The sequence below is a fragment of the Rhineura floridana genome, chromosome 6 (genome assembly GCF_030035675.1).
Source record: "Rhineura floridana isolate rRhiFlo1 chromosome 6, rRhiFlo1.hap2, whole genome shotgun sequence".
Classification (NCBI taxonomy): Eukaryota; Metazoa; Chordata; class Lepidosauria; order Squamata; family Rhineuridae; genus Rhineura; species Rhineura floridana.
The window spans coordinates 115,089,153-115,115,917 of record NC_084485.1 but is presented as its reverse complement, the minus strand read 5'-3'; the positions used below and the strand labels follow the sequence as shown (position 1 = coordinate 115,115,917).

Genomic DNA, 26,765 nt, shown 5'->3' with positions numbered 1-26,765 from the left:
AAATCAGTTGCAGTAAATGCAGCACAATAAAATACACATAAGTCGGAATCGACTTGAAGGCAGTACATGGCAAGGAAAAGTGGCCCTCTTTAGGTCCTGTACGATGATGAAGGAAGAAAGCCGGACTGGCGGCGGCGGCGGGGAACTGCGGCAGACAAGGTTGGATGGAATACGGGTCTAGTTTCTGATCACATTGTCTGCCAGAGGGGGAGGCTGAGGCTGAGGCTGCCGGAGTCACGTGGCGCTTCCTCAGCCGCTGCCGTAGCTGCGTATTGGCAGCTCCACCGCTCCAATCTTGACTCTCCCCGACGACGTCCCGCTCCCACCGCGGCGCCGGGCGGATGAGACCCACAGGAATGAAACCGGACTCCCACTGAGGCGGCCACCTCTCGGCAATGTGCACTCCTTGCCCCAGGTGCTGCAGGTGAGTGGGCTGGCTGCGGAGAATCGCCCTCACCCCGGGGATCAGGTGTCTCTTTGCGCCTCGCAGCGATGCTAAAGAAGGCATCCCTGGCCGGCTCTTGCTCGCTCGCTCTCCCTGGCGCTTGGCGTTGTTCCGAAGGCAGCATCTGTGGGTGCGCGGGGCTGTTGCCGTGAGTAAGTCACCAGAGTAAGCTTGTTAACTGATGCTGTGCTGGGGGAGAAAACCCGTCAGGGAGGGAGCTCACGGAAAGAAAGAGCGTAAGAGGCTCCGACTCCGAAATGCACTGCTTCTCTCGTTATCCTTCGAAAGGTCAGTCCGGGCTTTGCATGCGCTCCTCCTGCCCTCAGAGGCAGGGAAATAGTCTCCTGATGGAAGATCCCGCGTAGGTCATGGAAATCGGGGAAGGAGGGGGGATTTTTTCGTCCTTTGTGGAGTCTGATGTTTTGTGCGTTCTTCAGGGTGGCTGAATTATGGAACTGGGCAAGAGACAAATGGACCCTCACAAGGCTGTTTTTAACATAACCTCTTTCAAAAGCAGTTTGACTTGTCCAAATGGAGCGTTACTTAGATGCCTTGGGGATCCCTGCTTTTATTCTCAAATGGGTTGGAGCAAACTCATCGGTACAGGAAAATACACTCTGTGCATGCTCAGAAGCACTGCCTGCTTTGTCATAGTTTCAGAGCTGAGAGCTGGTACTGGAAATAGATAGGGCTACAACCTTTAACCAATTAAGCAGTTAGTTTATTAGATTAAGAAATCTTTTAATCTACTAAAAGGATGCCCCTAATAACTGGCCATTTAAAAAAATTATTTGCTTTACTCATGTAATTTATACCCAGCCTTTTTTCGGTTTTTTTCCCTTCGAAACTATTGCTTTAGTCATATGCAAACTTTTTCATATTTAATCACTTGATTAAAATGAAATTGATTCATCAGTGTAGTCCTGTGCACGTTTACTAGGAAGTTAGGCTGCAATCCTTACATTTCTTACCTGGGATGCTGGGAGTAAACTCTATTGAGTTCAATGGGATTTACTTCTGAATAGAGATGGTTGGGATTACAGCCTAGGTCCCTTACGTCCAGCAAGCCTTATTCCCAGATAAGCGGCCATAGGATTGCAGCTTTGGATTTTTTCAGTTAAGCAACAGCCCTGGAAATAACTTCTGGAGCTACGTAGCCATGAGTCTTGCTTCAAATTATGATCTTTCCCTTCCCACTCTCAACAAACTTTATATGAATACAGAGCAAAATGGTCCTTTAGATCTGGTTCTCATGCCTGTTTCAGTGAGAAGGTGACGCTAATTACATGTGTCCTTTCTCTAAAGCCATTTTTAGGAATGAGTGCATGTTGTTGGTAGCGCTGATGCTTCCTGATTGCTATCATTCCAGCAAGCTTCTAATTGAAATATGATCATACTGTATTATTGCCGAGACAGCAAAACATCTCTGAGAAGATGCATTTGGAATGTTGTTATACACTTACCTGTTGTGTGTAGAGAAGACAGAATACTTGTCTATGTTGTTGAATGGGCAAGAGTTTTGCCAAGCTTTCTTCTGACTAAATTTAAGGACCCAAGATTAACTCGAGAGCCCTCTATTTATTTCTTTGGCCTTTTTTTAAAAAAACCCTGAAACTATGGACTAGTTCACTTGCTTCCTGTGGCTTTAGGTAATGGGCTGTGGTGTAGTGGCTAGAGTATTGGGTCTAAGTGTGAGAAATCCAAGTATTATTTATATATTTATTATTTGTACTTATAGCCTGCCTTTCACCAAATGGTCCCACAGCACGTTCCAATCATATAACAATTAAAATTAGTACGCTGTACATTTAAAGTAATAAAATAAAAGCTATAAAAACCTAATTGTCTATTATTTGTACCTCAAGAGTTCAGGTCTGGTCCCGTTAGTGGTGCTCACCAAGTAGCCTTGGACAAGTCATAAGTTCTTAAGCTAACCTGCCTTGCAGGGTTGTTGTGAGGCTACTTTGAGTTCCATGGAAGAAGCTTAGGATATGAAGGCAATAAAGGATGCAACATCCAACGAAGAAACCCTGGGCTGTGAGGAACTAATACCTGCTGCTTCCATAGTCAGTTCCAGGCCAGCAGATTCAGTTGCAGAGAGGCAGTTGGGACATGGGAAAACTGGCAATGGGGGGGTTATACACCTTTGCCTCACTGTAGTAATCATAAGAAGAACATATGGGCCAGTAGTCCAGCATCCTGTTCTCACAGTGGCCCACCAGATTCCTGTGGGAAGGCTGCAAGCAGGACCTGAGTGGAACAGGACTCTCTCGTCCTATGGTTTCCGGCAACTGGTAGTAACCTTTGTACCATTGTCTATTTTAATGTATTTTAAATACATTTATAAGCTGTCATGAGAACTTGTTAGTAGAGAGAGTATAAATACTCATAAATAAATCAATAAATACCAAGAGAAAGTTATAAGGAGGTGCTCTTACTGAACCAGAAAAAAAATGGTCCATCCAAAATGTCTGCCCCCACAATGGGAAAGCTGTGCCCTTCCAAATGTTGTTGGACTACAACTCCCATCATCCTAGAACATGCTAACTGGGGCTGATGGGAATTGGAGTCTAACAAGATCAGGAGGGCCACAGATTCCCCATCCTTGCCTTAGGAATGGCTTGCAACCCTTATCACTTTAAAATTAAGATATTGGAACAGAACTGGGGACAGCAACGTAAGTGGACAGCAACTCTTGTGTGCAACTGCTGTGGGATAGCCCCAGTTTTGCATAGTTCATTCTACCTTGAACTATGGAGTGGGATGTACATTAGAGCTCCTGCTGGTCTTCACCATTCTTCCCAAGGTTCTAATAGAAAATGTGGGCTTTCCTTGCACATAAGAGAGGCTGGGATTGTGAAGACGAAGCCAACAAAAACATGCTTGGTGTCCATGTCTGTGCTGCACATATTGTCATGCTCCCAGCCATGAAAGTGAACAGAACATCAGTTCCTGTTTAAATGTGAACGTTGTAGCATGTGGCACTCTTGCAGTGCCCTTGTTTCCATCAGCTGGCGTGTGTGTGTGGCAAGAGAGTTGGCGTAGGCTAGTACTGCTCAGATGCACAACCAGTCTTGTGGTTTTATTCAAGTACAGATTGTGTATTAACATACTTTTAGAGAGATAAACTGAGAACCTCTGACTAGTGCAGACTTTTGGTGTATTTGTTTGTAGATATAGACCCTGCCTTAGCAAAATATGAATGTTACTACTTTATAGATTAGCTGCTGCTTTCTCACTTATGTGGCATTTTTCTTCCCAAAACTGAAGGTTGTAGTCAACTAATGCCTACTCAGAGTAGACCAATTGAAATTAATGAAGTTAAGTTAGTCATATCCATTACGTTCAGTGGATCTACTCTTAGGAGTGTGATTGACTACTACCCTGAGTCTTTTTTGTTTTCCATAGTGATAGTTACAGTAAAACCTATGCATGTCTACTCAGAAAGTCCTATTGACGTTAATGGACCATATTCTCAGGTAAGTGTGCTTAGAATTGCAGCCTGAATGACCCAAAGACATCAGGAGAGTGTGTTGTGAGAAGTATCATGATTATAATGTATGTTTACTTGGAAGTAAGTCCCATAGTGGTATTACTTACTCACCAAAAGCTGCAATCCAATGTCTGCTTCATGAAAAGCACCACTGAACTTATTTCTAAGCATACAAGGTTAGGCCTGGACTACACCTGATGTTAAATTAATGCACTGCACCTATATATAGACTCTTGGCATATTTTGGTCACTGCTGCAGGCAAAATGCTAAATAATTAACGCACCCTGTGCAAGGGATAGGAGCAAGAGAACTGGAAGGAATGTTGTCAGGCACTAAGCACTTCTATAAGATTTGTGTTGCAAGCAAACAGGACATATTTTCAAATGTACTCTGCTTTCTGGGGACCACAAATACAGAACAGGACTAAATAGCTCCACATCCTGAAGTACCACACATGTACCAAGGGTTCCAAGTACCTTCCTTCCCTTTAGTGCAAGGTTAGGGAATCTGTAGCCCTATATATGTTGCTAGACTACAAAAGCTGCTTTGGGTAGTTACTGGCTCTGAATGGGTGCCCAATGGGCTGTTTTCCTACTTTTAAAGAATTGGCATTCTACAGATGCGTATCTCAGTATAGGTTTGCATTTAATGCAAGGATGGGGAACCTGTGGTCCTCCAGATGTTGATGGACTACATTCCTATCATCCCTGATCATTGGCTATGTTGACTGGGGGTGATGGAAGTTGAAGTGCAATAATATATGGAAGCCAGATTCCCCACGCCGATTTAATGTAATGTCAATCCATATCTTGGTTGGATGTGGGTAAGAAATAGGGCACATTCTGACCTGATGACATGTGTTTCAAGAAACACAAATCCAAATAAGAATTTCTATGCAAGGCAAGTCTATGTGTATGTGAATAGTTTCCCCCCCCCTAAAATCCGGGTTAAGAAATGTCTCTTCGATCCTATCCAAACTCTAGTAAGAAAACAGGAAACACAGCATACAAAATATTGTGTTTATGAGAAAATGCTTCGTTTGGCTCTAAAAATAGTGCTTTCTTTGAGTGAAGCCTGTGAACGGTGTGTGAATTAATTTTTCTCTACTTTTTAACAAATTTATCCTTCTCTGCTGTGCTTAGTTGATGACCTAACAGCTTGATCCTTTGGATTGACTGGTACTTGGGATGGGTGTGTATTTGGTTTCTCTGACCATTTCACATTTCTGGGCTGAAATCTGGCACTCCTCCCGCATGGAGACCAGACCAGCTCATATGATAGAGAAGCTCATAACCACAAGTATAATATTTTCTGTTAATCATTCCAAGGTTGCTAATGTTTCTCTGGATTAATCAATGGGTTGTACATTCCAGCCATGGAAAATCCTGAAGGGGTTGTAAGCGGCTGCAGTCCTCATGATGATGAAAATGTTTACAGCTACAAGCGGCGTCCTTCAGTGTGTCAGGAATTGCTTCTAGAAGATCAGCTGAGAAGGAAACTTAAATTTTTCTTCATGAACCCCTGTGAAAAATTCTGGGCCAGGGGGAGGAAGCCTTGGAAGCTCGGGATACAACTTCTGAAAATAGCAATGGTTACCATCCAGGTGAGCTGGGGGAGAGTTATAGTTGTCTTTTTTTAAAAAAAATCAACAACTATATTTTGTTGCTTTGACATAACTCCAAGAGGCGTTGTTGATACTGAACTGGCAACCACTGATTTAATCCTCATTTGAGAAATACACTTCCAGAACTACTTTGAATACTAATGGAAAATTGCAAACCTTGAAATAAAGGGAAAATGGCTTCAGTGTTCTACACCATGAAAGTTTGGGAGAAAAATAATTTTCTCTCATATTAGGTGCTGACACTTTACCATTAGGTAAAGTGAGGTGACCACCTTAGGTGGCAGTTGTGGGGGGTGGGCAGCAGCACCTGGCTGTCCCTCCTAAGTCCCTCAGCCATTTCCTTTTGTTGTCACACAACCTGTGTTGGGCCCCCAAATCTGGCTTGCTGCCTCAGGTGTGATGCTATATATTGTCACCAGTGTTGAAGTAAGATTCAGTCACCAGTCCAATCAGCTTATGCACATGGAATGGGGAGGGGGGTGCCATCTTGTCCTTTGCCTCAGGTGGCAAAATGTTTTGGGCTGACCCTGGAACAGACGTATATTTGGATCCAGTTTTACAGCCATTACACTGTCTTCACCTTTGTGGATTCTAGATAAGGTTATGGAGAACATGAGCTCTATGTGCAAATAAGAGTGTGAGAGATACGAAGGTTAACATTGCAGTAAATTCACTGCCTGCATTTAGGTCCAATAGCTAATAGGAAGGAGGGAGTGGCATAGTGTGAACAATGCCCTATAAATTTGGAACATACTCATATATTCACCCAATCATATGAAAGACCAAACAGAATAGCATGGTTGCTATACAGAATTCTACCCTTGTAAATTTATAATTGCAGACACAAAAATACTGTGATAAACACAAGGCTTAAGCTATTTGTAACTAACAGCATGCTAATGAATATAGATTATTTTGACCACAACATTGTAAAATAGGAGGGATACCACCAGTCCTTCCTTTCCTACAAACTTGTTTCAGGACTCTTTCCTGCTCCAAGAACAAGAGGAATATAGCCCTGCTGCTATGTAAGAGGTATATGTAATAAAATTATAAATAAAACAGATAAAATCAACAAAGTTTTTTAAAAAATACATAACTAAATTTTATGCCTGGGTAGATTTGCTGAAATAAAACGTTGTCAACAGACATCTGAAACAATATAGTGAGGGTTCCTGCCTAATGTTGATTGGCAGGGAACTCCAGAACATGTGTGCTGCCACACTGAAAGATGGACTCCTTGTAAATGTGCAACAAACATTATGTGGCACTTTAAAAAATGCCAGTTCTGAAGACTGAAGCGGTTGAAAAGGACAATCCCTCAAACTGGTCCCAACCCATTCAGGGCTTTATATACCAAGAGTAAAACACTGAACTTGTACCAGTAACAAACTGGCAGCCAGTGCAGATCTTTGAACACAGGTGTAATATGCTGACAAGATGACATTCCTGTGAGCAGTCATGTTGCAGCATTCTGCACTAATTGCAGTTTCTGGATCAATTGCAAAGGAAACATCACATAAAGTGCATTGCAGTAATCTGGTATCTGAATGGTGAAAAGACTAGGATTTTGATCTGTAGTTACCAAGGAAAGTTTGGGTGCAGCCATTGTACGGCAGGCAAAAGGGAAGCTGGTGGGAAGTTTTTCTGTTCTTTCTTCAAATGGTCCTTTCACTGCTGCCCATGGAAACCTCATGGCACCAATGTACTGACCTGTATTAGCCCGCTGTTTCCTGTTTTTAACAACAGAGTTTACGATAACATTAGTTTCTCTGGAGCTATCTCACCTTGTGCTTAGGTACACAGGGATTCCCTTGCTGCTGATCCTGGTTCATATCAATGCAGAACTTCTGTGTCTAATGGTCTTAGCCATAGCTGTCCATACAGGGTAAATTACTTGTGTAGAAATGTGCAACTGCTTAGTTAAACTGCTAAAATTCTCAGGAATCTTAAAAAACAAAAACACTGTTGGTTCCGTCCTTTATTTCCTTTTGTGTGTGTGGTTACTTTCAGCTGGTAGTTTTTGGTTTAAGCAATCAAATGGTGGTGGCATTTAAAGAGGAAAACACAGTGGCTTTTAAACATCTCTTCCTGAAAGGCTATACAGACAGAATGGATGATACCTATGCAGTATATACGCAAATGGATGTCTATGATCAGATTTCTTTTGCAATAAACCAGGTAAGTTTTATTACTATATTTTGTGTGATTATATTATTTATTTCATTTATGAATCACTTCCCATGAGGCATATCAAAACAATTTACAATACAATAAAGCAATTGGAGAAATCTTACAAAGATGCAATTTTCCACAGAATTTAAATCTAGCTCTAAAAACCAAGCTATTACTTCAAAAAGTCATGTATGAATGTTATTTGAACAGAAATGGGTTACAGGACAAATCTGTTTTCTGTGTTTTATTGGTTTATTACCTTATATCCCACCTTTTCCTTGAAGGAGCTCAAGATGAGGTTCTCCTCCTTCCCACTGTATTCTCACAACAACCCTGTGAGGTAGGCTAGGTTGAGAGTGTCTGGCCCAAGGTCACATAGTGAGCTATATGGCTAAGTGGCAATTTGAATCCATGCCTCTCCCTTCCTAGTCTAACATCCGACTGACTTCAGACTTTCTGTACAGAATTATAGAATAAAAGTATTCAACACTAAAGCTCTCTTTAGGTGCTGTTGGGAAAAGCTTTTAGTTATGCCCCCTGGAGCTGTGTGACTCCTCTAGTTGTTTGCTTTTTCACAGCAAATACCTGCAGCAGGGAGCCTTGCCCATCCACAGAGGTTCCTCAGGTGAGTACAAACTCTAATCTACCTCAATGGATACACAAAGCTGTCCACTGCAGAAGTTCACTGTAAATACACAGGGGGCCAGAGGAGTTGCATGGCTCTAGGGGCTAAAAGAAGGTCCCCACGGATCCACTCTACCAATGTTCACTCTTCAGATGAGAATGCTTAGGTCAGGTATATGATGTCAAGTGTGGGATAGATAATATTGGGGCTTGGACAAAAGGGGCTTTGAAGGCACCACCCATCAGCTGATTGATGGTGCCTTGAAAGCACTGTGCAAAGCACCTTGCATAGGGCTTATCAAGCGCTGTCAATCAGCTGATTGCACTTTGCAGAATGTTTTGCATGGGTAGTTTGATTTCAAATGTCACCTGACATTGTTGTAATGATATTGTCATAATGATTGTCAGGTGGGTGACTCTACCCACCTGTCAAACTTGGCCTGTGTTGAGCTAAGAATCCAGCCCATTGGCTGGATCCAGTGCCCCACCCCTGGCTTAGAAGTCCACTTGAGCAAAAATCTATGATACGTACTTTTTGATAGTAGCTTTAAAACCATTTTCTCACCACATCATTTGGGAACTGAGATGTGGTAGACATTCATGTGGACCATGCTTCAGTTCTGGTCTAGATACCATTTTCCTGGGAAGGATACACTGGTGTGAACATAAGAATTCTCTTGTATCCCATTTTGTTTCCATGTGGTCCAAGAGATTGTGCTGCCTGAGCTGGAGTGGCAAATGGTGTCCCCACCCCTCCCCATCCCCCAGTCAAGTTGTGTAGTAACTGCAGTGAGCCTGCAAAGTTATTTTGGCACATGAGGCAGAAAACCCACAAGTGCCTCTTCTTCTCCTTGGCAACAATTATTAATTAAATACTTAATCTGCCCTTCCATGACACCTGAAGACAGTTACCTGAGGTGAGCCCTGCATCCTGCCTAATGGTAGGGCCGGCTCTGCAGTAATTCTGCAGAGTTACAGACAGGTCAACCCCTGTTGTTTGTCCTTGGTATCTGAGCATGGCAACAGCAAACAGGTAACACTATCCACACCTGCCCAACTCATTTCCAAATCAGAATACTAGAAAGGCTTTCCCATAGGTGAATACCACAGATCAACATTCTGTAGATACAGTCTGTTACATGACCCAAATTGGTTCCTGCTTTAGTATGTTTTTTTGTGAGGGCAAAGAACAATTCAAGGCTCTAGTTTTGGTGTACAAAGCCCTATACAGCTCGGGACCAGGATACCTGAAAGACCGTCTTATCCCTTATATACCCAGTCAATCACTGCGCTCTGCAGGTGAGCGCCTCCTGCAGATACCATCTTATCAGGAGGTTCATTCTGCACAATACAGGAAGCGGACCTTTAGTGTGGCAGCACTTACCCTGTGGAATTCCCTCCCCTTGAATATTAGGCAGGCGCCATCTCTGCTATCTTTTCGGTGCCTTTTGAAGACTTTCCTCTTTCAACAAGCCTTTTAAGTTGAGACCTATCCCAGTCTGCGTCTGTGTTAGGTTTGTTAATTTTTTTTAAACAATGTTTTAAACCCTTTTTTAAAAGATGTTTTTAAAGCTTTTGTTGTTGTTTTGTTTTAATGTATTTTAAGGTCTACTTTTGTGATGTTTTAAAGTGTTTTTGGTGCTTCTGTTTGCCACCCTGAGCTCCTGCTGGGAGGAAGGGCAGAATATAAATAAAATAATAAATAAATAAATAAACAAACAATTGCTGTCACTTCGGCCACATTCACACCAGACATTTATTCCACAATTATTCCACTTTACACAGTAATGGCTTTCCCCAAAGAATCCTGGGAAGGATAGCTTGTGAAGGGTGCTGGGAGTTGTTAGGAGGCCCCTATTTCCTGCACAGAACAACCATGGTTGCATTCACATTGTACATTTATTCCACTATTTTTCCACTTGAAACAGTCATGGCTTCCCCCAAAGAATTCTGGAAAGTGTAGTTTGTGAAGGGTGTGAGGAGATGCCTATTTCTCTCACAAAGCTACAATTCCCAGAGTTCCAAGGGCAGAGGGATTGTTAAACCACTCAGGGAATTGTAGCTTTGTGAGGGGAATAGGAGTCTCCTAACAACTCTCACCACCCTTCAAAAACTACACTTCCCAGGATTCTTTGGGGGAAGCCATGACTGTTTCAAGTGGAATAATAGTGGAATGAATGTATGGTGTGAATGTGGCCTTTGTGAAAACATCCTGCCAGCTTTCAGCTATTTGGGTTTGTATTGTGAAGCTTCCAGTGAAAAATCCCTAGCAAGCTAAAGAAACTGCCTGTTCTCGTCCTAATGGCCCGTTCTTCCCCTCTTATGGGAAATAAGCAAATAGAAACGTTCTTATCTGAAGACTTTGTCCATACAAATTTAACTGAACCCAATGAATCCAAACATAGTTCAGAAATCTACTCTCAATTTATCTAGGTAGATTTAATCATTGATCTGAATGCCTGCCCTCAGATGCCCTCTAGACAGTATGTGATGATGATGCCTTTCTGGGAGTCATTCAAAATAATTTTAAAAATTAATAAAAACCAGAGACAAGACAATAAATAAAATTACAAAAATTACAAAAGTCTCACACAGATAATAGCATACAATATGTTCATTTAAAATTGTACATTAAAACCCTGTTGAAACAAGGAGGTCTTTTAAATAAAAGTGTCCACAGGGGTAGTCGTACTAGTCTGTTGCAACAAAACCAATAAAGAGTCTTGTGGCACCTCAATGATTTACACATTTTATTATGCCATACGTTTTCATGGACTAGAGTCCAGCGATACATGCACCTAAAAACCAAGAGAGAATGAGAGACCAGAAAGACCTCCAAAAGGAAGGCATTCCACCAGTTTGGCACTGCCACTGAGAAGGTCCTGCCTCTCGTACCTGCCCATTTGATCTTGCATATCAACAGGATGGAGAGCAGGGCCTTTGAACTTTATCTTAACCGACAGACAAGTTCATATGGGTTCATTAACTATTTGTCACTTTGGGCTTAGTATTTACAGCTACGCACCATATCTGTTGGAAATCATGCATATGAAAAGAGAGGAGCGGAAGAGACACCTATGGCAATATGCCAGTACTTCTACAAGCGAGGAACTATCTGCCCTGGAAATGATACTTTTGATATTGACCCAGAAATTGAAACTGGTAACATTTCTAAATATTGGTGTGTGTGTGAGAGAGAGCAAGACAACGCTAAGTTTACTTTCATCACTCATATGCAACATCAACCATTCCCCTTAATCAGTTATATCAGCATAGACACCTACAAGACATAAGGTGCCATCCAGCACCCCATGCCCAGGGAGATACTTTCCTATAAGAGGAGAAATTTAAGCACATGCACTATGGAATCCTTTTGTTTGTGTGACCATGTAGCTCAAGGGTGTGCCTGCAGGCAAGACAGAATCTGCTGCTTCATCACAACAGGAAGTGACATGTTCCTTTTAGAAAGAGAGATGGCATTGTGCAGGAGTATCCTGTCAGCTATCCAATGCAGATATTGTTTTGTAGTCTGAACTGGAGTTGATGATCCACACTGTAGGATGGCTTCCAACTCTTGGTATTATCTGGCACGTCTGGAATCTGAGTACTGTCATAGTATAGTCATAACTTCCATGAATTAATATTGGGTTTGGAGACTGCAGACTTGTTTTTAAAGGCTTGTGTATTATGGTTATAAAGCATATTGACAGGGAAAGTATCTATGATTTTAGTTAGTGTGTATATGTGCAATTATATGAATACAAACAAGAAATATATTGATTTCCCATACAAGAAATTGTAATAGCCTTGTGGCTGATGTGAAAGGTATATATATATTTATGCATTTACTGGTTAGTGCTGCTATGTTTCACCTAGATCAGAAATTGATAATTTCTTTATTCTGAAGGGCTGTTCCATTCTCCTGACAGTCATGGGGTAGGGGTATGAATCTGGAGTTATTCAGCACCCTCACAGATGGTGACATTAGCTATCAGTAAGGCAGGGGCCACCAACCTTTTGAGGCCCATGGGCACATACAGAGTTTTGAACAGGCACTATAGGTGCTGCTCTGTCTGGTGACTTTTCTCCCTTCTCCTGTATCAACCTCCTCCCCCTGCTGGGGGACAGGAAGAGAGGAAGTTCTTTTCCAAGAGATCTGGGTAAGGTCAGGTCTAACAGAATTGATATGAACTTTGAAACTGAAGGAACTGAAAGAGGAGGTGAGAGAGTGTGTCATTTCCCCAACTTCCTCCTTTAGCTCTGGGTATTTTTCAAAGGAGAAAAAGGTAACTACCCTCACCTCATGACCAAAGGGGTGGTGACTGGGGTATGTGTGCTCAGAGATGGTGACCCCTGCAGTGTGGGCTTCACTGGTAAGGTATAAATATGTACTTGTATGGTATTTAACCTTTGATTTAGGAACTAAGGAACAAATTTGCTTTTTAACAGATTCTCTCAAGGGGTACATTGACAAGAGTTCCTTTACCTGTCTATAATGCCCACGAGGTAGCAATACATTACAACTATTCTTTACAAAATACATAAAAACATGGTTGCTTTTCCTTGCGCACCTTAAAATGTGTTAGGATGACTGAGGATCAGATCTTGCCCACCATTGATCTAGGCTCTTCTTTACCTTGTGAAATGCTCAATACTGCCCATAACATTTGTCTATCTTTTCTTCGCAGAATGTTTTTATGTGGAGCCAATGCTGCCCTTCGAAAACAGGACATTAAGGAAGAACGTTTTCAATTTCACTCTAGACTTCCATAGGTGAGGTGGAGTTTTCAGGTGCTGATGTACTTGCAAGTTGTTGGTAATGGTGAAATAAAATTTCAAACTCTCTTCTAGACTTGTGACTGTGCAGCTCACATTCAAATTGAAGGCTATCAATCTCCAGACGGTTCGTCATCATGAACTCCCAGATTGCTATGATTTCACTCTGACAGTAAGTAGAAAGTTGAGTTAAAAGGTTCCCAGCTACTATACAGCCCCAATCAAAAACTATTTTTTCTGAAGGACAATTTTGAGCAGGGGTGGTGGTGGACCCAGGAGCCCATCAAATCTCATTAAAGTGAACTTCTGTTGTACCTGTGATGGCAACTGGATGGTGGTGGTGGCGGCTAAATCTGTCTGAAGAGGCACCAGATGCTAAGTCCTGTGCTAGGGATACTTTCTGTTGTTGTTGTTTTTTAACATCAGTAGTTCAGTTCACCATTTGCAAATACTTGTTAAACAGTAAAAAGGTTTATGGAACATAGTAGGTAAAGGTGGATAAAGCTATGTCCCCCCAAGCATTCCAAGTTGTGCTCCGAGGCTATCCTGTTTCTGAAGTCTAAATTCATATTTCTTCTTCCATGACCTCCGTTTTCAATCAATTTCAATATGGAGGAAGAGGCACAGGCGAAGTAACAATAACCAACGAAACAGTCAAGGAGCTGTGCAGAATACTGAAGCCGTTTCCCATGACTACGGGAAATCCCCCCATTTTGACTTCAGATATTTCATTCTTGCCAGAATGCCCTCCGATGGGCCACCTCTTATGTGTGGGGTTCAGGCTTACTTGGCAGTGGTGGGCAGCAGCACTCCAATCAGTGCTAATGTGTTATAAGTTGCTTGGAGACCTTTGGATAACAAGCAAAGCGACAAATAATAATAATAAAATAATAATAGGCAGCGAGCCACTATTTTAATTTCCCACAATGCCTCTAGCCTAGTGTTTTGCCAGGGTGATGTAGGAAACAGTAGCTTCCAACCCTACCTGCTTAGAGCACCAAGGAGGAAAACGTTTAAAGGGGATCTCAGGGCAGCCATCAGTGGTGGGTCCTGCAGGGCCCTGGTATCTGCCCAAGGATTCCAGGTGCCAGCTCCAGGCCTGTTTTTCAAGGTTATAATTTCAGCTGTTACACTGCAACTGTTACAGCAAGAGCAGGAATATTGAAGGTGCTGCTTTCTAGATGCTGTCCAACTCCCACCACTCCTGACCATCAGCAGCGCTGGCTGTGGCTGATGGGAGTTGTAGAGCAACAACGTCAGGCAGGCACCACGCTAGCTACCCCAGACACTTGCTTGAAATAAAAGATGAAATGCATGTTGGATATGACAGGAAACATTGTAAAGCATCACTTGTGTCACCTCTGTTTTAAAGTTGTTTTACACTCTAACTTTTTATATTTGCTTTCGTTTAACTGCTTTTGATCAAATGGTTAGGGATCGTAAGACTTTTAAATCCAGTTTGTCTCACTAGGGGAATATTTGTCAAATCCATTAGTGTGTCAGTATAAAATATGGCTTCATAGTTTTCTCTATAAGTAGATAACTACTTTTTCTCCCTGTCCCCACAGATAGTCTTTGATAACAAAGCACATAGTGGAAGAATTAAAATAAGCCTGGATAATGATATTGCCATCAAGGAATGTAAAGACTGGCATGTTTCTGGTTCAAGTAAGTAATAATTTCATCTTTAAGACATTTGTGTTGATATTTTCTCAGTATTTTTACTGAACATCAGACTACACGTGATGTTAAATACCTCTTTGCATCTGATGAGGTGTTTAAAAATGCAAATTCCATCAGCTGGGGGCAGAGGGAATAGATGATCCTTAATAAGATCAGAGAAGTTATGGAGGGGGAATATAAATCTCAAACTTCTCTCTTCTGAAGCTAGTATTTGCATTGGGAGGAAATCACCAATTGGCACAAATGGGAGATTTCTTCCGAAAGCCAAGTACCAGCTTCAGAAGGATTTTCCTCAGGATGCTGCTGCAGGGGTAAAGGACTACATGCCTCCTTTGATCGCATTAGGGATCAGCCCCTGCCCCTCAGCAGATGCAACCTGCATTTTAAAAAAACCTACACTTAAGCATCATGTGTAGTTTGGCCCTGGGAAGGGCACTCAAAGAAATGTGTCACCTCTTTTTACAGGTCTCTTTCACCTTGACAGGTATGGGTCCCAGGACCTGGGCATAACATCTAGGTCACTGTCTCTTTAGAATGGTTTGATGCATGGCAGTTCTGGTGGCAGGCCTTCTGTCTTGGACAACAGTGTATGAATGTATAATGAAGGTTGGGGGACCTGTGCCCTCCAGATATTATTGGACTCCAGCTCCCATTAGCCCTAGCCAGCATAGCCAATGGTCAGAAATGATGGGAGTTGTAGTTCAGCAACATCTAAAGGGTTAGAGGTTCCTCAAACATGATGTAATGCACGTATATGACAAACATGTTCTTATGATACAGGTAACCTGTTCAAAAAGACTGGGATTTGATTCTGGTCCTTACTTAGGACCACAGATTTATTGCAGAGTAATGTATGGAACAGACTCTAGAGAGCAATTACCATGTAGGAAACCACTCTAAGGTGAAATTGATACTCAAGATCTTTCCCATATTAAAACCAGAAATAGCCTTGCTTTCAAAAGGAAATTATGGCAATAGCGGTGTGTGAGAGTATCATATCCGAAAAGATTGTTATATTTTATGAGACTGAATGTTCAGGAGTTTTGCTGTATTTGCACACTAGATGACACACCCTACAGATCTGTGTGCATTGTACAGCTGCTGTTTTTACATGAGGTAAAACTCATATATATATAAGAATACATCTGTATTTATATTTTTAAAAGTTCCTTTCAGAAATGCATCATATGAAAGGGAATGATGTGTTGAATAGAGTTGTGAGGCCATGTCTCTAGCCCTGCTCCCAAGATCATGTGGAGCTGCTGGCCCCACTCCTGATATCCAAGAGTTAATTGCTGATGTTTGCAATGGAAAGGCTTCGTGTGCAGACTGCTATGTGTATGTTTTCACCCACATTCTAGAGCCCCAATTGCGGCAGCCAATGGTGAGGTTGAGATTTCTGTGCTTCCAATCAGGACCAGCGCCAGAGGGCAGCCAGGTTGGGCTTTGGCCTAGGGTCCCTCCTTAGGGTGGCACTTGTTCCATGATCCGTGTCAGCATTGGATTCTGCAACCCGACACTGTTGTGGATTGCAGAGTGGAAGCTCCCATGCATTCTCCCTCATTCAGGCAGCATGGACTTCAATAAGCCCACCCATATGCTCCATCTACTTCTCCCGTGAGAATACACACCGTGTACACTATGTGTGTATGTCTGCCATTGCCCAAGGTGGTGGCAGGAACCTTCCTAAGGGGTTGATGCCCCTGCCCCCATCTTGGTTGATGACAGGTGTGCAAGCTACATGCACACATCATGCACACTGACGCAAGAGATAGGAGCATCTGGGTCGGCTTATTAGCCCCTTGCTGCTTGTATCGGGGTGTGTGCGTTGGGCTATGGTGTTGTGGGCCTGGGGCAGGCTGGTGCCCAACAGCCCAGTCATGCCCGGTGCAAGCCCTGCTTCCAATCTTTTCATATGACATGGTTTATATTATTGAAATTATGTGTGAGACAAGAGGATTTTTATAGTAATTTATTAATTTTTATTTCACTCTTCATACTGAAACATCCCAAGACAATGTACAAATAATATAAAAAATACATTTTCATAAAATCATTAAAATATCCAGATTTCCAACAAAATACAAAATCCTGCAGCAGACACAACTCACAAGGCTTGCCTATCCCCAAAGGCCTACTGGAAAAGATAAGTCTTCAGTAGATGCCAGAAAGCTGGTAATGAGGGGAGACAAACATATCTCCAATAAGAGACAGTTTCATAGGACCCACCACAAAGATCATGCCTTTCATCCTTGCATCCACAAACCACAGTTGAGGCAGGATCATAAGCCATGGCAGTCATATTTGTCAGAATACCAAGTTCTGGGCTCAGCAGTCTGCTAAATGAAGTCCATGCCTGACCCTGACAACTATATCAGCATTGACAGTGTAGCAATGTTTCAGCAATGTTTTAGGATTCATGAGCATGTTCTCTCAGGTTCACTGAAAGCTTTGACTAGTATAATTGCTATACCAAACTGCACTTACTAAAGAATATAAATATCATCTCCATTGTGGACGAGTCTCCCATTAGGAAAAAAGCTTCTTCTTCCCACTTAGCACCATGGCTAAGGGCTACTTTACAAATACCATTTTGCCTAAATAGCTGGTGTGAATGAGTTTGGAGTGGAGGAGGAAATGAATATTGCTTATACGCATGTAAAAAACAAAACAAAAATTAGCTATTATTCTATTCCAGTACAGAAGAATACCCACTACATGATGATCTTTGATGCCTTTGTCATATTGACATGCCTAGCATCACTGGTTCTCTGCACACGATCAGTGATCAAAGGGATCCGTCTACAAAGGGTGAGTTTAACTTTATTGATGTTTCCCAATAACGTGTCATTGCAACTTCTCAGTGACAATCTGTCTCCTTTTCTCTGCCATTCCCCCTCAGGAATTTGTATCCTTTTTCCAACATCATTATAAGAAAGAAGTATCTTTCACAGACCAGATGGAATTTGTCAATGGATGGTATATCATGATCATAGTTAGTGATGTTCTAACCATAATTGGATCTACGCTAAAGATGGAAATACAGGCTAAGGTAAGATGCTTGCATGTTGAATAGACTAACAATTTTTCAAATCTGGCCTCTTCATCGGCTCTGGCACTCCTAATTGTACTGGTCTTTAGTATTTTGGCATCCTAGGTAGGCAATGCAATCCTATACATGTTTACGCAGAAATAACTCCCATTAAATTCAATGGGGCATACTCCCTAGTAAGTAGGTATAGGATTGTAGCCTAAATATTTTTAAATTGCATCTTCACAAGACCCTGAGTTCTTAAGCTTTAATATCTTCCCACTGGCTGATACTGAGTCTGTGTTTGAGGAGAAAGCTCAACTGGGTAGGCTTGATTGCTGTGTAGAAGAGATATTGCTATCTCTCTATTCATGGTGGCGATGCTATGAAGTGGGAAGCACCTCTATGTAGGTGTAAGGGCATCTTTGGTTGTGTATTTAAATGAATGATCAGCCCTCCCCCCAATTATTCCATCTAGTAGCAGCCCTACCCATCTCTCATATGTAGCTTGAGTCTCTTTGCCCATCATCACTTGGGTCATAGTGATACCCCTCAGGAAAAGGATGGCCATAACTGTCTGCTTTTGCAGCAAAGGTGATGCCACCCTAGAAAGTAGTTGACTGGTACATCTGGGGTGCCTCCTGCCTTAGTGAATAGAAAGGGCACTTTGCCAAGAATGCAGACCACAAATCTCTGACAAAGATAGCAATTTAATAAGATCTTCAAAAACATTTGGCGGGGGGAGGTTATGCCCCAGATCACTTTTTCTAGCATCCTTCCAGCCACCACCTTAATGCAGTTTCACTTTTGGCAGGTTCATATTACAATCTACCCAAGTTATACAAAGCAGCTGATAACTTGACATAATTCTATGTTTCATACAGAGTCTAACAAGCTACGATGTCTGTAGTATCCTCTTGGGAACATCCACCATGCTTGTGTGGCTTGGAGTGATTCGCTACCTAGGCTTCTTTCAGAAGTACAATGTAAGGATTACCTAGGATCTTCATGCCGTTGGTTTTTATTTTGTTTTCTGTTACTATCTAGCTGTACTGAAGGCATTTTGTTTCTTTTGCAGCTTCTTATTTTGACATTACGTGCGGCATTGCCCAATGTGATTCGATTTTGTTGTTGTGCTGCTATGATTTATCTGGGATATTGTTTCTGTGGCTGGATTGTGCTGGGTCCATATCATGTAAAGGTATTGTAATCTAGCTGCATCTAAGTATTCTGAGCTCTCTCTTATAAAAACATACTTATTGAGGGAGATGAGCATGCCACCAGCATGTTTATGGGGGCTGGTCTCTCTTCTTACTCTTAAAATGAATAGAGATTTTATTTAGGGCAGCTTGCCAAAAACACAGTTATTTCTGGTGCTGTCCGTGCACAAGCAGAATGGAGCTCTGCTTGTGGAAGATGTCCCTGTCCTCTCCTCTTCAGCTCTTGCTGCACCCTTAAAATCTGCTCTGGGGGAATAGATTTTGGAGTCCCATTGGAGGAGTGGAGTGGAGTCCCAATGCATGAGTTGAAGTTCGTACGGTGTTGGATTCTGCCCATGATATCCACTTTACCTCTTAGTGGGACTTCAGTTTGCCTGTTAGTATGTTTGCTCATGTATATGCCGACTGGCTGTATATACACCGTACATTTAAAGCACCGTGATTCCCACAAAGAATCCTGGGAACAGTAGTTTACCCCTTATAGAGCTACACCTCCCAGGATTATTTGGGATTCATGTGTGTATGGTCTGTACATGGCCAGAATTACTGTGTGAATGGGCTAATACTCAGATCTTGTACCATGTGTGATAATGGCCCCCCAATAAAATACATACGATGTACCTTGAAGCTTATTTCACATCTGTTGAAATAACAAACCTTTTGTTTTGTTTCCTTCTCTTCAAGTTCCGTTCCTTGAACATGGTTTCTGAGTGTCTCTTCTCTTTGATAAATGGAGATGACATGTTTGCTACTTTTGCAAAAATGCAGCAGAAGAGCTATTTGGTTTGGTTATTCAGTCGGATCTACCTCTACTCTTTTATTAGCCTATTTATCTACATGGTTCTGAGTCTTTTCATTGCCCTTATTACAGATACCTATGAAACAGTTAAGGTATGTATGAAGTTTTCTTTGTAGGGAACTGATGTTAAAAATGTTTTTCCACCTATCCAGTTGTGAGTTTCAACACTTCCCCTTAATTGGATTGGGGTGCCAGACTTCAGAGGGGGCCAGATCTAGGGATGACTGTTGTAGCTCTGTTGCTTGACTCAAAAGCTCTCACTTCAGCAGAAGGGTTGCAGCGGATCCTATGGCGCGGGGGGGGGGGGTTGGGCTAAGAGACACACACCTGATAATATGTACTTTGATGCCAATTCATCCTCACCCATCCTGACAGTCCTGTAAAATATGAGGGGGACCTTGGAGAAGGAAGCTGGCTTGGAGAATGCACACTTGACTGCAGGCATTCTTGGAGCCCAGTTCTTTCCCCTTTAGGCCCTAGGTTGAAGGGAAGTAAATGGCAGGCTACCTGCTTCACTTCAGACCAACTCTAGCAGCTGAGGAACTGTTACTTTTCTATAGCAAGTTTTAAAAAAAGAAAAGAAAAAAGACAAACAGAAAAAATCAGGTCATATTCATAATATGACAATCAACATATATCCATGTCAGTTTAAACGTATGTCAGTATATGCCATGCAAATATCCTGAGAGATATCCAAAGGAATTTGACATTTATAAGAAATATGTTCAAATGTGTGAATAAACGTATGTGAATGTGTTCAAACCTTTCACTAGGAAAAGTATTGAAAATAAACCTGTTGATATTGTAATGCCATTGTGTAAATCTATAGTGTGGTTGCATTTGGAATACTGTGTACAGTTTACAGTTCTGGTCACCTCACCTCAAAAAGGATATTGTGCACTTGGAGAAGGTTCAGAAAAGGGCAACCAACATGATCAAGGGGATGAAGCGACTCCCCTATCAGGAAAGGTTGCAACATTTGGGGCTTTTTTGTTTAGAGAAAAGCAAGTGAGAGGTGACATGATAGAAGAGTATAAAACTATGCATGGCACAGAAAAGGAGGATAGAGAAAAATTTTTCTTCTCTCATAACACTAGAACTCATGGACTTTCAATGAAGCTAAATACTGGAAGATTCAGGACAGATAAAAGAAAATACTTTTTCATGCAGCACACCTGCTCCCACAAGAGGCAGTGATGGCCACCAACTTGGATGGCTATAAAAGAGGATTAGACAAATTCAAGGAGGATGAGTCTATCAGTGGCTACTAGCCATGATGGCTGTGCTCTGCCACCACAGTCAGACGCAATATGCTTCTGAAAACCAGTTGCCAGTAGCCGCAGGAGGGGAGAGTGCTCCTGCACTCGGATCCTACTTGTGGGCTTCCCATGGGCATCTGGTTGGCCACTGTGAGAACAGGATGCTGGACTAGATGGGCCACTGGCCTGATCCAGCAGGCTCTTAATACGTTCTTAAGCAGTAAGGTCCTCAAACCAGTACATTATAGATTGTGGATGTTTGTCCTTCCAGCAGTAGTGTAGTGGCAAATTCAGAAGTGCAGTGTCCCTCTGTGATAGTCACACCACACCCCGGCACAGCCACACCCTCTTTTCTACTTTCCCTCATCTCCCTTGCTGTCACCTTGAGAGTCCACTTCCACTGCAACAGACATTCCTAGGAGCCAATCAGCATGAAAAGGGAGGCTGTGTGTTAACTACTGAGAAGAGTCTTCTCAGTGTGGCTGACTCTCCTCCTTTCATTCTGATTGGCTCCAATCAGCATGAAAGGACAAACACTCTTCTCAGTGACTAACATGCTCCCTTTTCATGCTAATTAGCTCGTACATAGGGACCTGGCTGGGACCCTGCTCCCAAAAAAGTGACGGGTCTATAAACCCAGAAGGCTACACCCCTGCCTTCCAGCTCAAAGTATATGTTTCTTGGTACCATAAGGGCTTGCAAAATCTACTTTTGTTGTCCTGCGATTAGTCCACAGACCACAGAGATATAGGGTTATAACATACTTACTGTTGTGACGGTTCCAGTGCATCTTCACCTTTGTTTTCTGAAAACAGGGGCACACTACACTAGTCAAACTCCACCCCCTTTAACTCTAAAATCTGGTCAGAGCAGCTCAAGTGCATTTTTAAAAATTAAACTTCAGACAGATTTCACAATTGATTGGTAGACTGACCTGTTGCCCTCCAGGTGTGGCCAATGGAAATGCTTTGCTGTAAGCTCAGGCAGAGACAGTGGTTTGCCCAACACTGTGCTGTGGGCAGTCCAGAAAGATCTGAAATCAGCAGTGGGGAAGGGAGGTAAGTCCTGCCGAGGGCAAAGTCACTTCAAAACACAGCCAGAAAAACTATTGTCGCTGCTTTGAAAGCGATTTGTGTGCCCACAGCCATAATGTAAAAAGTACATTGGAGATCTGCAAATATCAAGGATTTCTCCAATGCAGAATTAATGTGGACAATAACTTCAAACCAAAAAGAAAATATAATTAGTCATGTATGCCTCAGTGAGGCACTTGCAGCATTACACCTCCAGCATCCATCTGTATTCAACAGTACCTTCCTATAAAGGCACTGTGAAATCCGCAGCTGAGAATTTGTGCTAGCAGATCGGTCTCTCCTGTCAGTATTTGAGACAGTATTAAGACACTGTGTATGTGCTGCGCCAATCACCAGTCTGTTTGGGGAGTTTTGTGGGAAGGTAGGGGGAATCACTTCTGAGAATATGATTTTTCTGCATACCTTCAAGATCCCTCCCACAGCAATATGCAGAAACGGTATATTTGTACAGTGCCTGGAAATGTTTACATGACAGGCAGTATAAAAACATTTAAAACAAAATAAAAAACAACTCTGCTCTTCTTTCCTAGCCCAGTTTTTCCAGCCAGCACTCCCACCCACAGTACCCTGGTCCCCAACACTTTTGAAATCCTCTATTAATTTGCATACAGTAATTTGTTTGAGATTCTGTGCATTGAAGCTATTGGCAAAAAACTTTTTAGCATTACCAGCTAGAAGGCTTTCCAGAGACAGAACTTCGTGCATTCATAGCACAGTGCAAAGATCTACCAAACTCCGGAAGATACAGATTAGAAGATGAAGGTCCCACAACAATCTTCTGCTGTTGTAAAAGGTTAGTGATTAAGTGCAAGCCCATACTGATAGTTGCATCAACTGTTCCAGAGAGTAGAGCTAGTAGCTTGTGCACCCTGCCCCTAATATAGCAGATTATACAAAGCTGAAGCTGGCTGCTAGTTCCCAGTTCCTAATTTGACACACAGTTACATGAATAGCCTAATTACAGAACTGGAGTTTGTATTACTCTGTTGCGGCGCTCCAACATAAATTTTGAGTTACCCTGTATTATACACCTCCTGTAGACTGTCCCCTTCAAGATGCACCGTTATTCTCTTTGAATATAAAGTGCTGTATTTGCATAACATGCTATAAAATGTAATGTCCCCAGACAGACTTAACATTCAAAAATTAGCTTTGGGCTACTCCAGATGGCACAGAGTTTATTTAGAGATTCGTACCTCCAGTTGTTTCATATGTACATTCACACAGATTTACACGGAAGCAGCACATTTGAGAGTAATGAGTAAAAACTAAGCACTGGACATCTGGAAGGCAACAGTCTCCCACTTGAGTGAGTGCATGAATTGTGGCCACATATAAACTTTACTTACTTTATTCAAGCAGCTTTATGTTGAACAAGGAATTGGGAACTAGGAACCAGCTTCAGCCTCACACTCTCATTTCTGGTTCCAAGTAATGCATATGGTACCCATAACCCAATCCTTTCTCTACTGTGCCTTTTTATCAGGCCTTTCTGACATTCTTTGATTACTATTAATTGTGCTAGATCTGGTGCCCCATCTCTGGCAAATTGTGGGGGAAATCCTCCCAGTCTCTGTCATGCTTTTATTCTAACTTTTCCTTTTTTAAAAGCAGGGTTGGGGAACTTGTGGCCCTCTGGATGTTGTTGGACATGGTCAGTGTATACTTCAGGGACGATGGGAGTTGTAGTCCAACAACATCTGGAGAGCCACAGGCTCCCCACCCCATTTCAAAGGCATTTGGGGCTTCCAGCATGCTAGAAAGCAAACCATCCTGTCCTATTCCTTTCCTTTGAATATCTCTGGGCCCATGATGGCCAAGAGCCATTCTAAGGAAACAAATGGAAGAGCAGTCTAAGGGAAATGTAGTTTTTTTTTAAAAAGACACACATAAATCGGGATAGGCAGGGGGCTTTGGCAGGTAGCAAAGATGGGTGGTGGTGGAGGGCACCACATTGGTGATCCCAAATATCAGGCATGCTCATGAGGAGCTCAAAGGAATAATGTGTTAGTAAGAAAAATGCAGACCATTACAGTAGGGGGTTTCTAATGTGGGGCTATAGCAATGTGCCACAGCAATATATTGGCACAAACTAGAAATGTGATCTTTTTCTCAGAATGCAGTACATAAAATGTCTTTCACATCAAATCAAAAAGCACCATTTCTTCAAAACAAAAATGTTATGTTTTGAACAGATTAAGATCAACTGCTTATTTCTAAAATAAACAAAATTATCAGATGTGCAGTACAGTCTTAAAGCAGGTTTACTTAGAAATAAGCATTAAGTTCACTGATATTTTACTTCCAAGTAACTATGCTTCAGAATGCAGATTTAGTTGTTCCACTAGTTGTGTTAAAAGGAACCAATCTCGATTTTTCTTTAGTCCTATAATAATATGCCTACCCTTTTCTCCCCCTTAAGGTCTTAATGAAAATATTGGCAAGAACTTTTGAATTCATGTGGAAACTGCACTCTCATCACAGATCCTTAACTGAGTGGTCAAAGAGAAAATTCCAATATACAAGGCACAAAACATCCAAATTCTTGCAAGACAAGCCAACTTTAATTACCTCCTAGTGTATTTAGAACTGCAGCAAAAGTCAAAGCAAAATTGTCTGGATTAGAAGCATTACTGAATATTGGTTTATAAAAGTGGATAACTGTCCACTTCATGATTAAGCACTCTTTTTCCAAAAGTGCTTTGCTTTTTCTAGTTCTCTGTATACATCTACATAACTTGTAGAAACAGTGGCACAGATAATACTGTGATGGGTCAGGGCGAAAGTGAGGGTACAGAGACCCTCAAATTTGTGAAAACCTAATTGGCTGCCACCTGTCTGGTATTTAAATAGGTACCTAGAATTACCAAATAAAAACTTCTTAGAAAAGTACCCAATATATATGTACAATATAAATTCAACATCTTAGTGCATTATCTAAGCAGTAGCCTGGTGGGTTGAATGTAAAGACCCTAGGCCAAGGAGAGCCAATCTGAACTGCAGCTTTCATAATCCTTGATAATTGGCTATATTAGCTGGGACTGAAGGGAGGGCACCATATTGGCTTTCCCTGCCATGACTGACCCAGGGGTTCCTCATGTAGTTGTTTTGCAAAAAGTAGTACTTTGTTTAACACATATGTAAATATGGTATCTCAAGTGTATTGTTTCAGACAGCAGAGCAGAACAATCACACCATGATGAACCACCTGGGTACTCTCCAGTCCAGAGAGAGTTATCTCTTGCATAGAAAAAACTCTCCCATTTCAGAAACTTCAATAACTTTTAATGCAACTGAAAACTACTTTAGTAATTGGCTGGGCAGAAAGTACTAAATGAATGGCAGTGAGGAATGGCAAATTGGCCGAGTAAGGTAGAAGATTAAACACTCAATAAGAGAGCATGCAAATATAGAAATCATCCTTTTGTGCTAGGGCTGGTGAACCTATGGCCCTTCAGTTGTAGTCCAACATTTGGAGGGCCAAAGGTTTCATATCCCTTCTTTAAGCTAATACATGCCCCACCTGTCAATGTGACTTGGGGATCCACTCACAGGAAGGAAGCAGTTCCTCTCAAACATTCAGATGAATTAATATCACTTAGCAGGAACAGTAGCTTGAAAATGTTTTGGTACTGCATTGTTTTGTTTTATTTATTAAATAGGCTAAGGGGGGGAGGGAAGGGTCCTTCTGGAGGGTCTGCTGCTGAGTGCCAGATTCACATAGAGACTGTATGTCCACACACAGTCCACACTGTGTCCACACAAACAGGTGGAAAATGGGATTTTCCATGCTTTTGAAATATGGAGTTTGGTTGTTAGTTGATCAAACTGTATAAAAAATCTAACATTTGCTACACAGATGTTCAGTGTGTTTCAAATAAAGTCTTAGTGGTTGATGTTGTTTGCCACTCTTCTGATTAAATGGACAAAAAGGACAGGATTGACACACTGGAAGAGAGTGAGACATTCTGGTCTTTCACATCATTATCACAACACTAAATGAGTTGCAAAGAGATGTGAACACTAATAAACACACACTTTACACTTCATTGCAACTAACACATTTCATTGCAAATTTAATGTTATGTGCAAATCAGTGTATTACTCAAGCCTTTATATTAAACAAGTACAGACTGTCTGCAATAACACTGGAGTGGACAGCACATAGAATTACTCTAAATATAACTCTTAAACTATGCTGCAACTTGTGTTAGATCTTAGAATTGCTAACCAGTTGTCCAAAACCCTTATGTGGAACCTGACTTTTATAGATGCCTTATTAGGTATATTGTATTTACTTGGGAAGGAGATGTGAAAAATAAAGGAAATCTATTTTTAGACTTTTAAATATTTCAGATGTAAAAGCAACGATCATGACTGAATTTTGAATGAGCAGCAAGACTTTTTATGTACTGTGTACAAACTTTGAAAAACATTAACTATGTGTTGTTTGTTCACATTTTATAGGATGCTATAGTTAAATATTTAACTTGAAAGTTAATTAATATTGACATTAAGAATAAAATTTTGTTTAACCAGTG

The 26,765-nt window shown here is 41.7% G+C and overlaps 1 protein-coding gene across 3 annotated transcripts; it reads left to right on the top strand.

The window, feature by feature from the left end:
- Positions 1-224: 224 nt before the first annotated feature.
- MCOLN3 (mucolipin TRP cation channel 3) lies at positions 225-26,765 on the top strand. 3 transcript variants are annotated; one of them, XM_061633518.1, is made up of 14 exons: positions 225-424; positions 5,313-5,542; positions 7,577-7,744; positions 11,371-11,524; positions 13,051-13,135; positions 13,214-13,310; positions 14,707-14,806; positions 17,520-17,632; positions 17,724-17,873; positions 18,737-18,838; positions 18,931-19,053; positions 19,757-19,963; positions 22,887-23,017; positions 24,647-26,765. In XM_061633518.1, the coding sequence occupies exons 2-14, from the start codon at positions 5,315-5,317 to the stop codon at positions 24,651-24,653; spliced, it is 1,665 nt and encodes a 554-aa protein (XP_061489502.1). In that variant the 5' UTR covers positions 225-424; positions 5,313-5,314; the 3' UTR covers positions 24,654-26,765. The 3 variants fall into 3 exon arrangements, with proteins under 3 accessions (XP_061489502.1, XP_061489503.1, XP_061489501.1); XM_061633519.1 differs by lacking the exon at positions 225-424 and adding an exon at positions 438-597; XM_061633517.1 differs by lacking the exon at positions 225-424 and adding an exon at positions 616-733.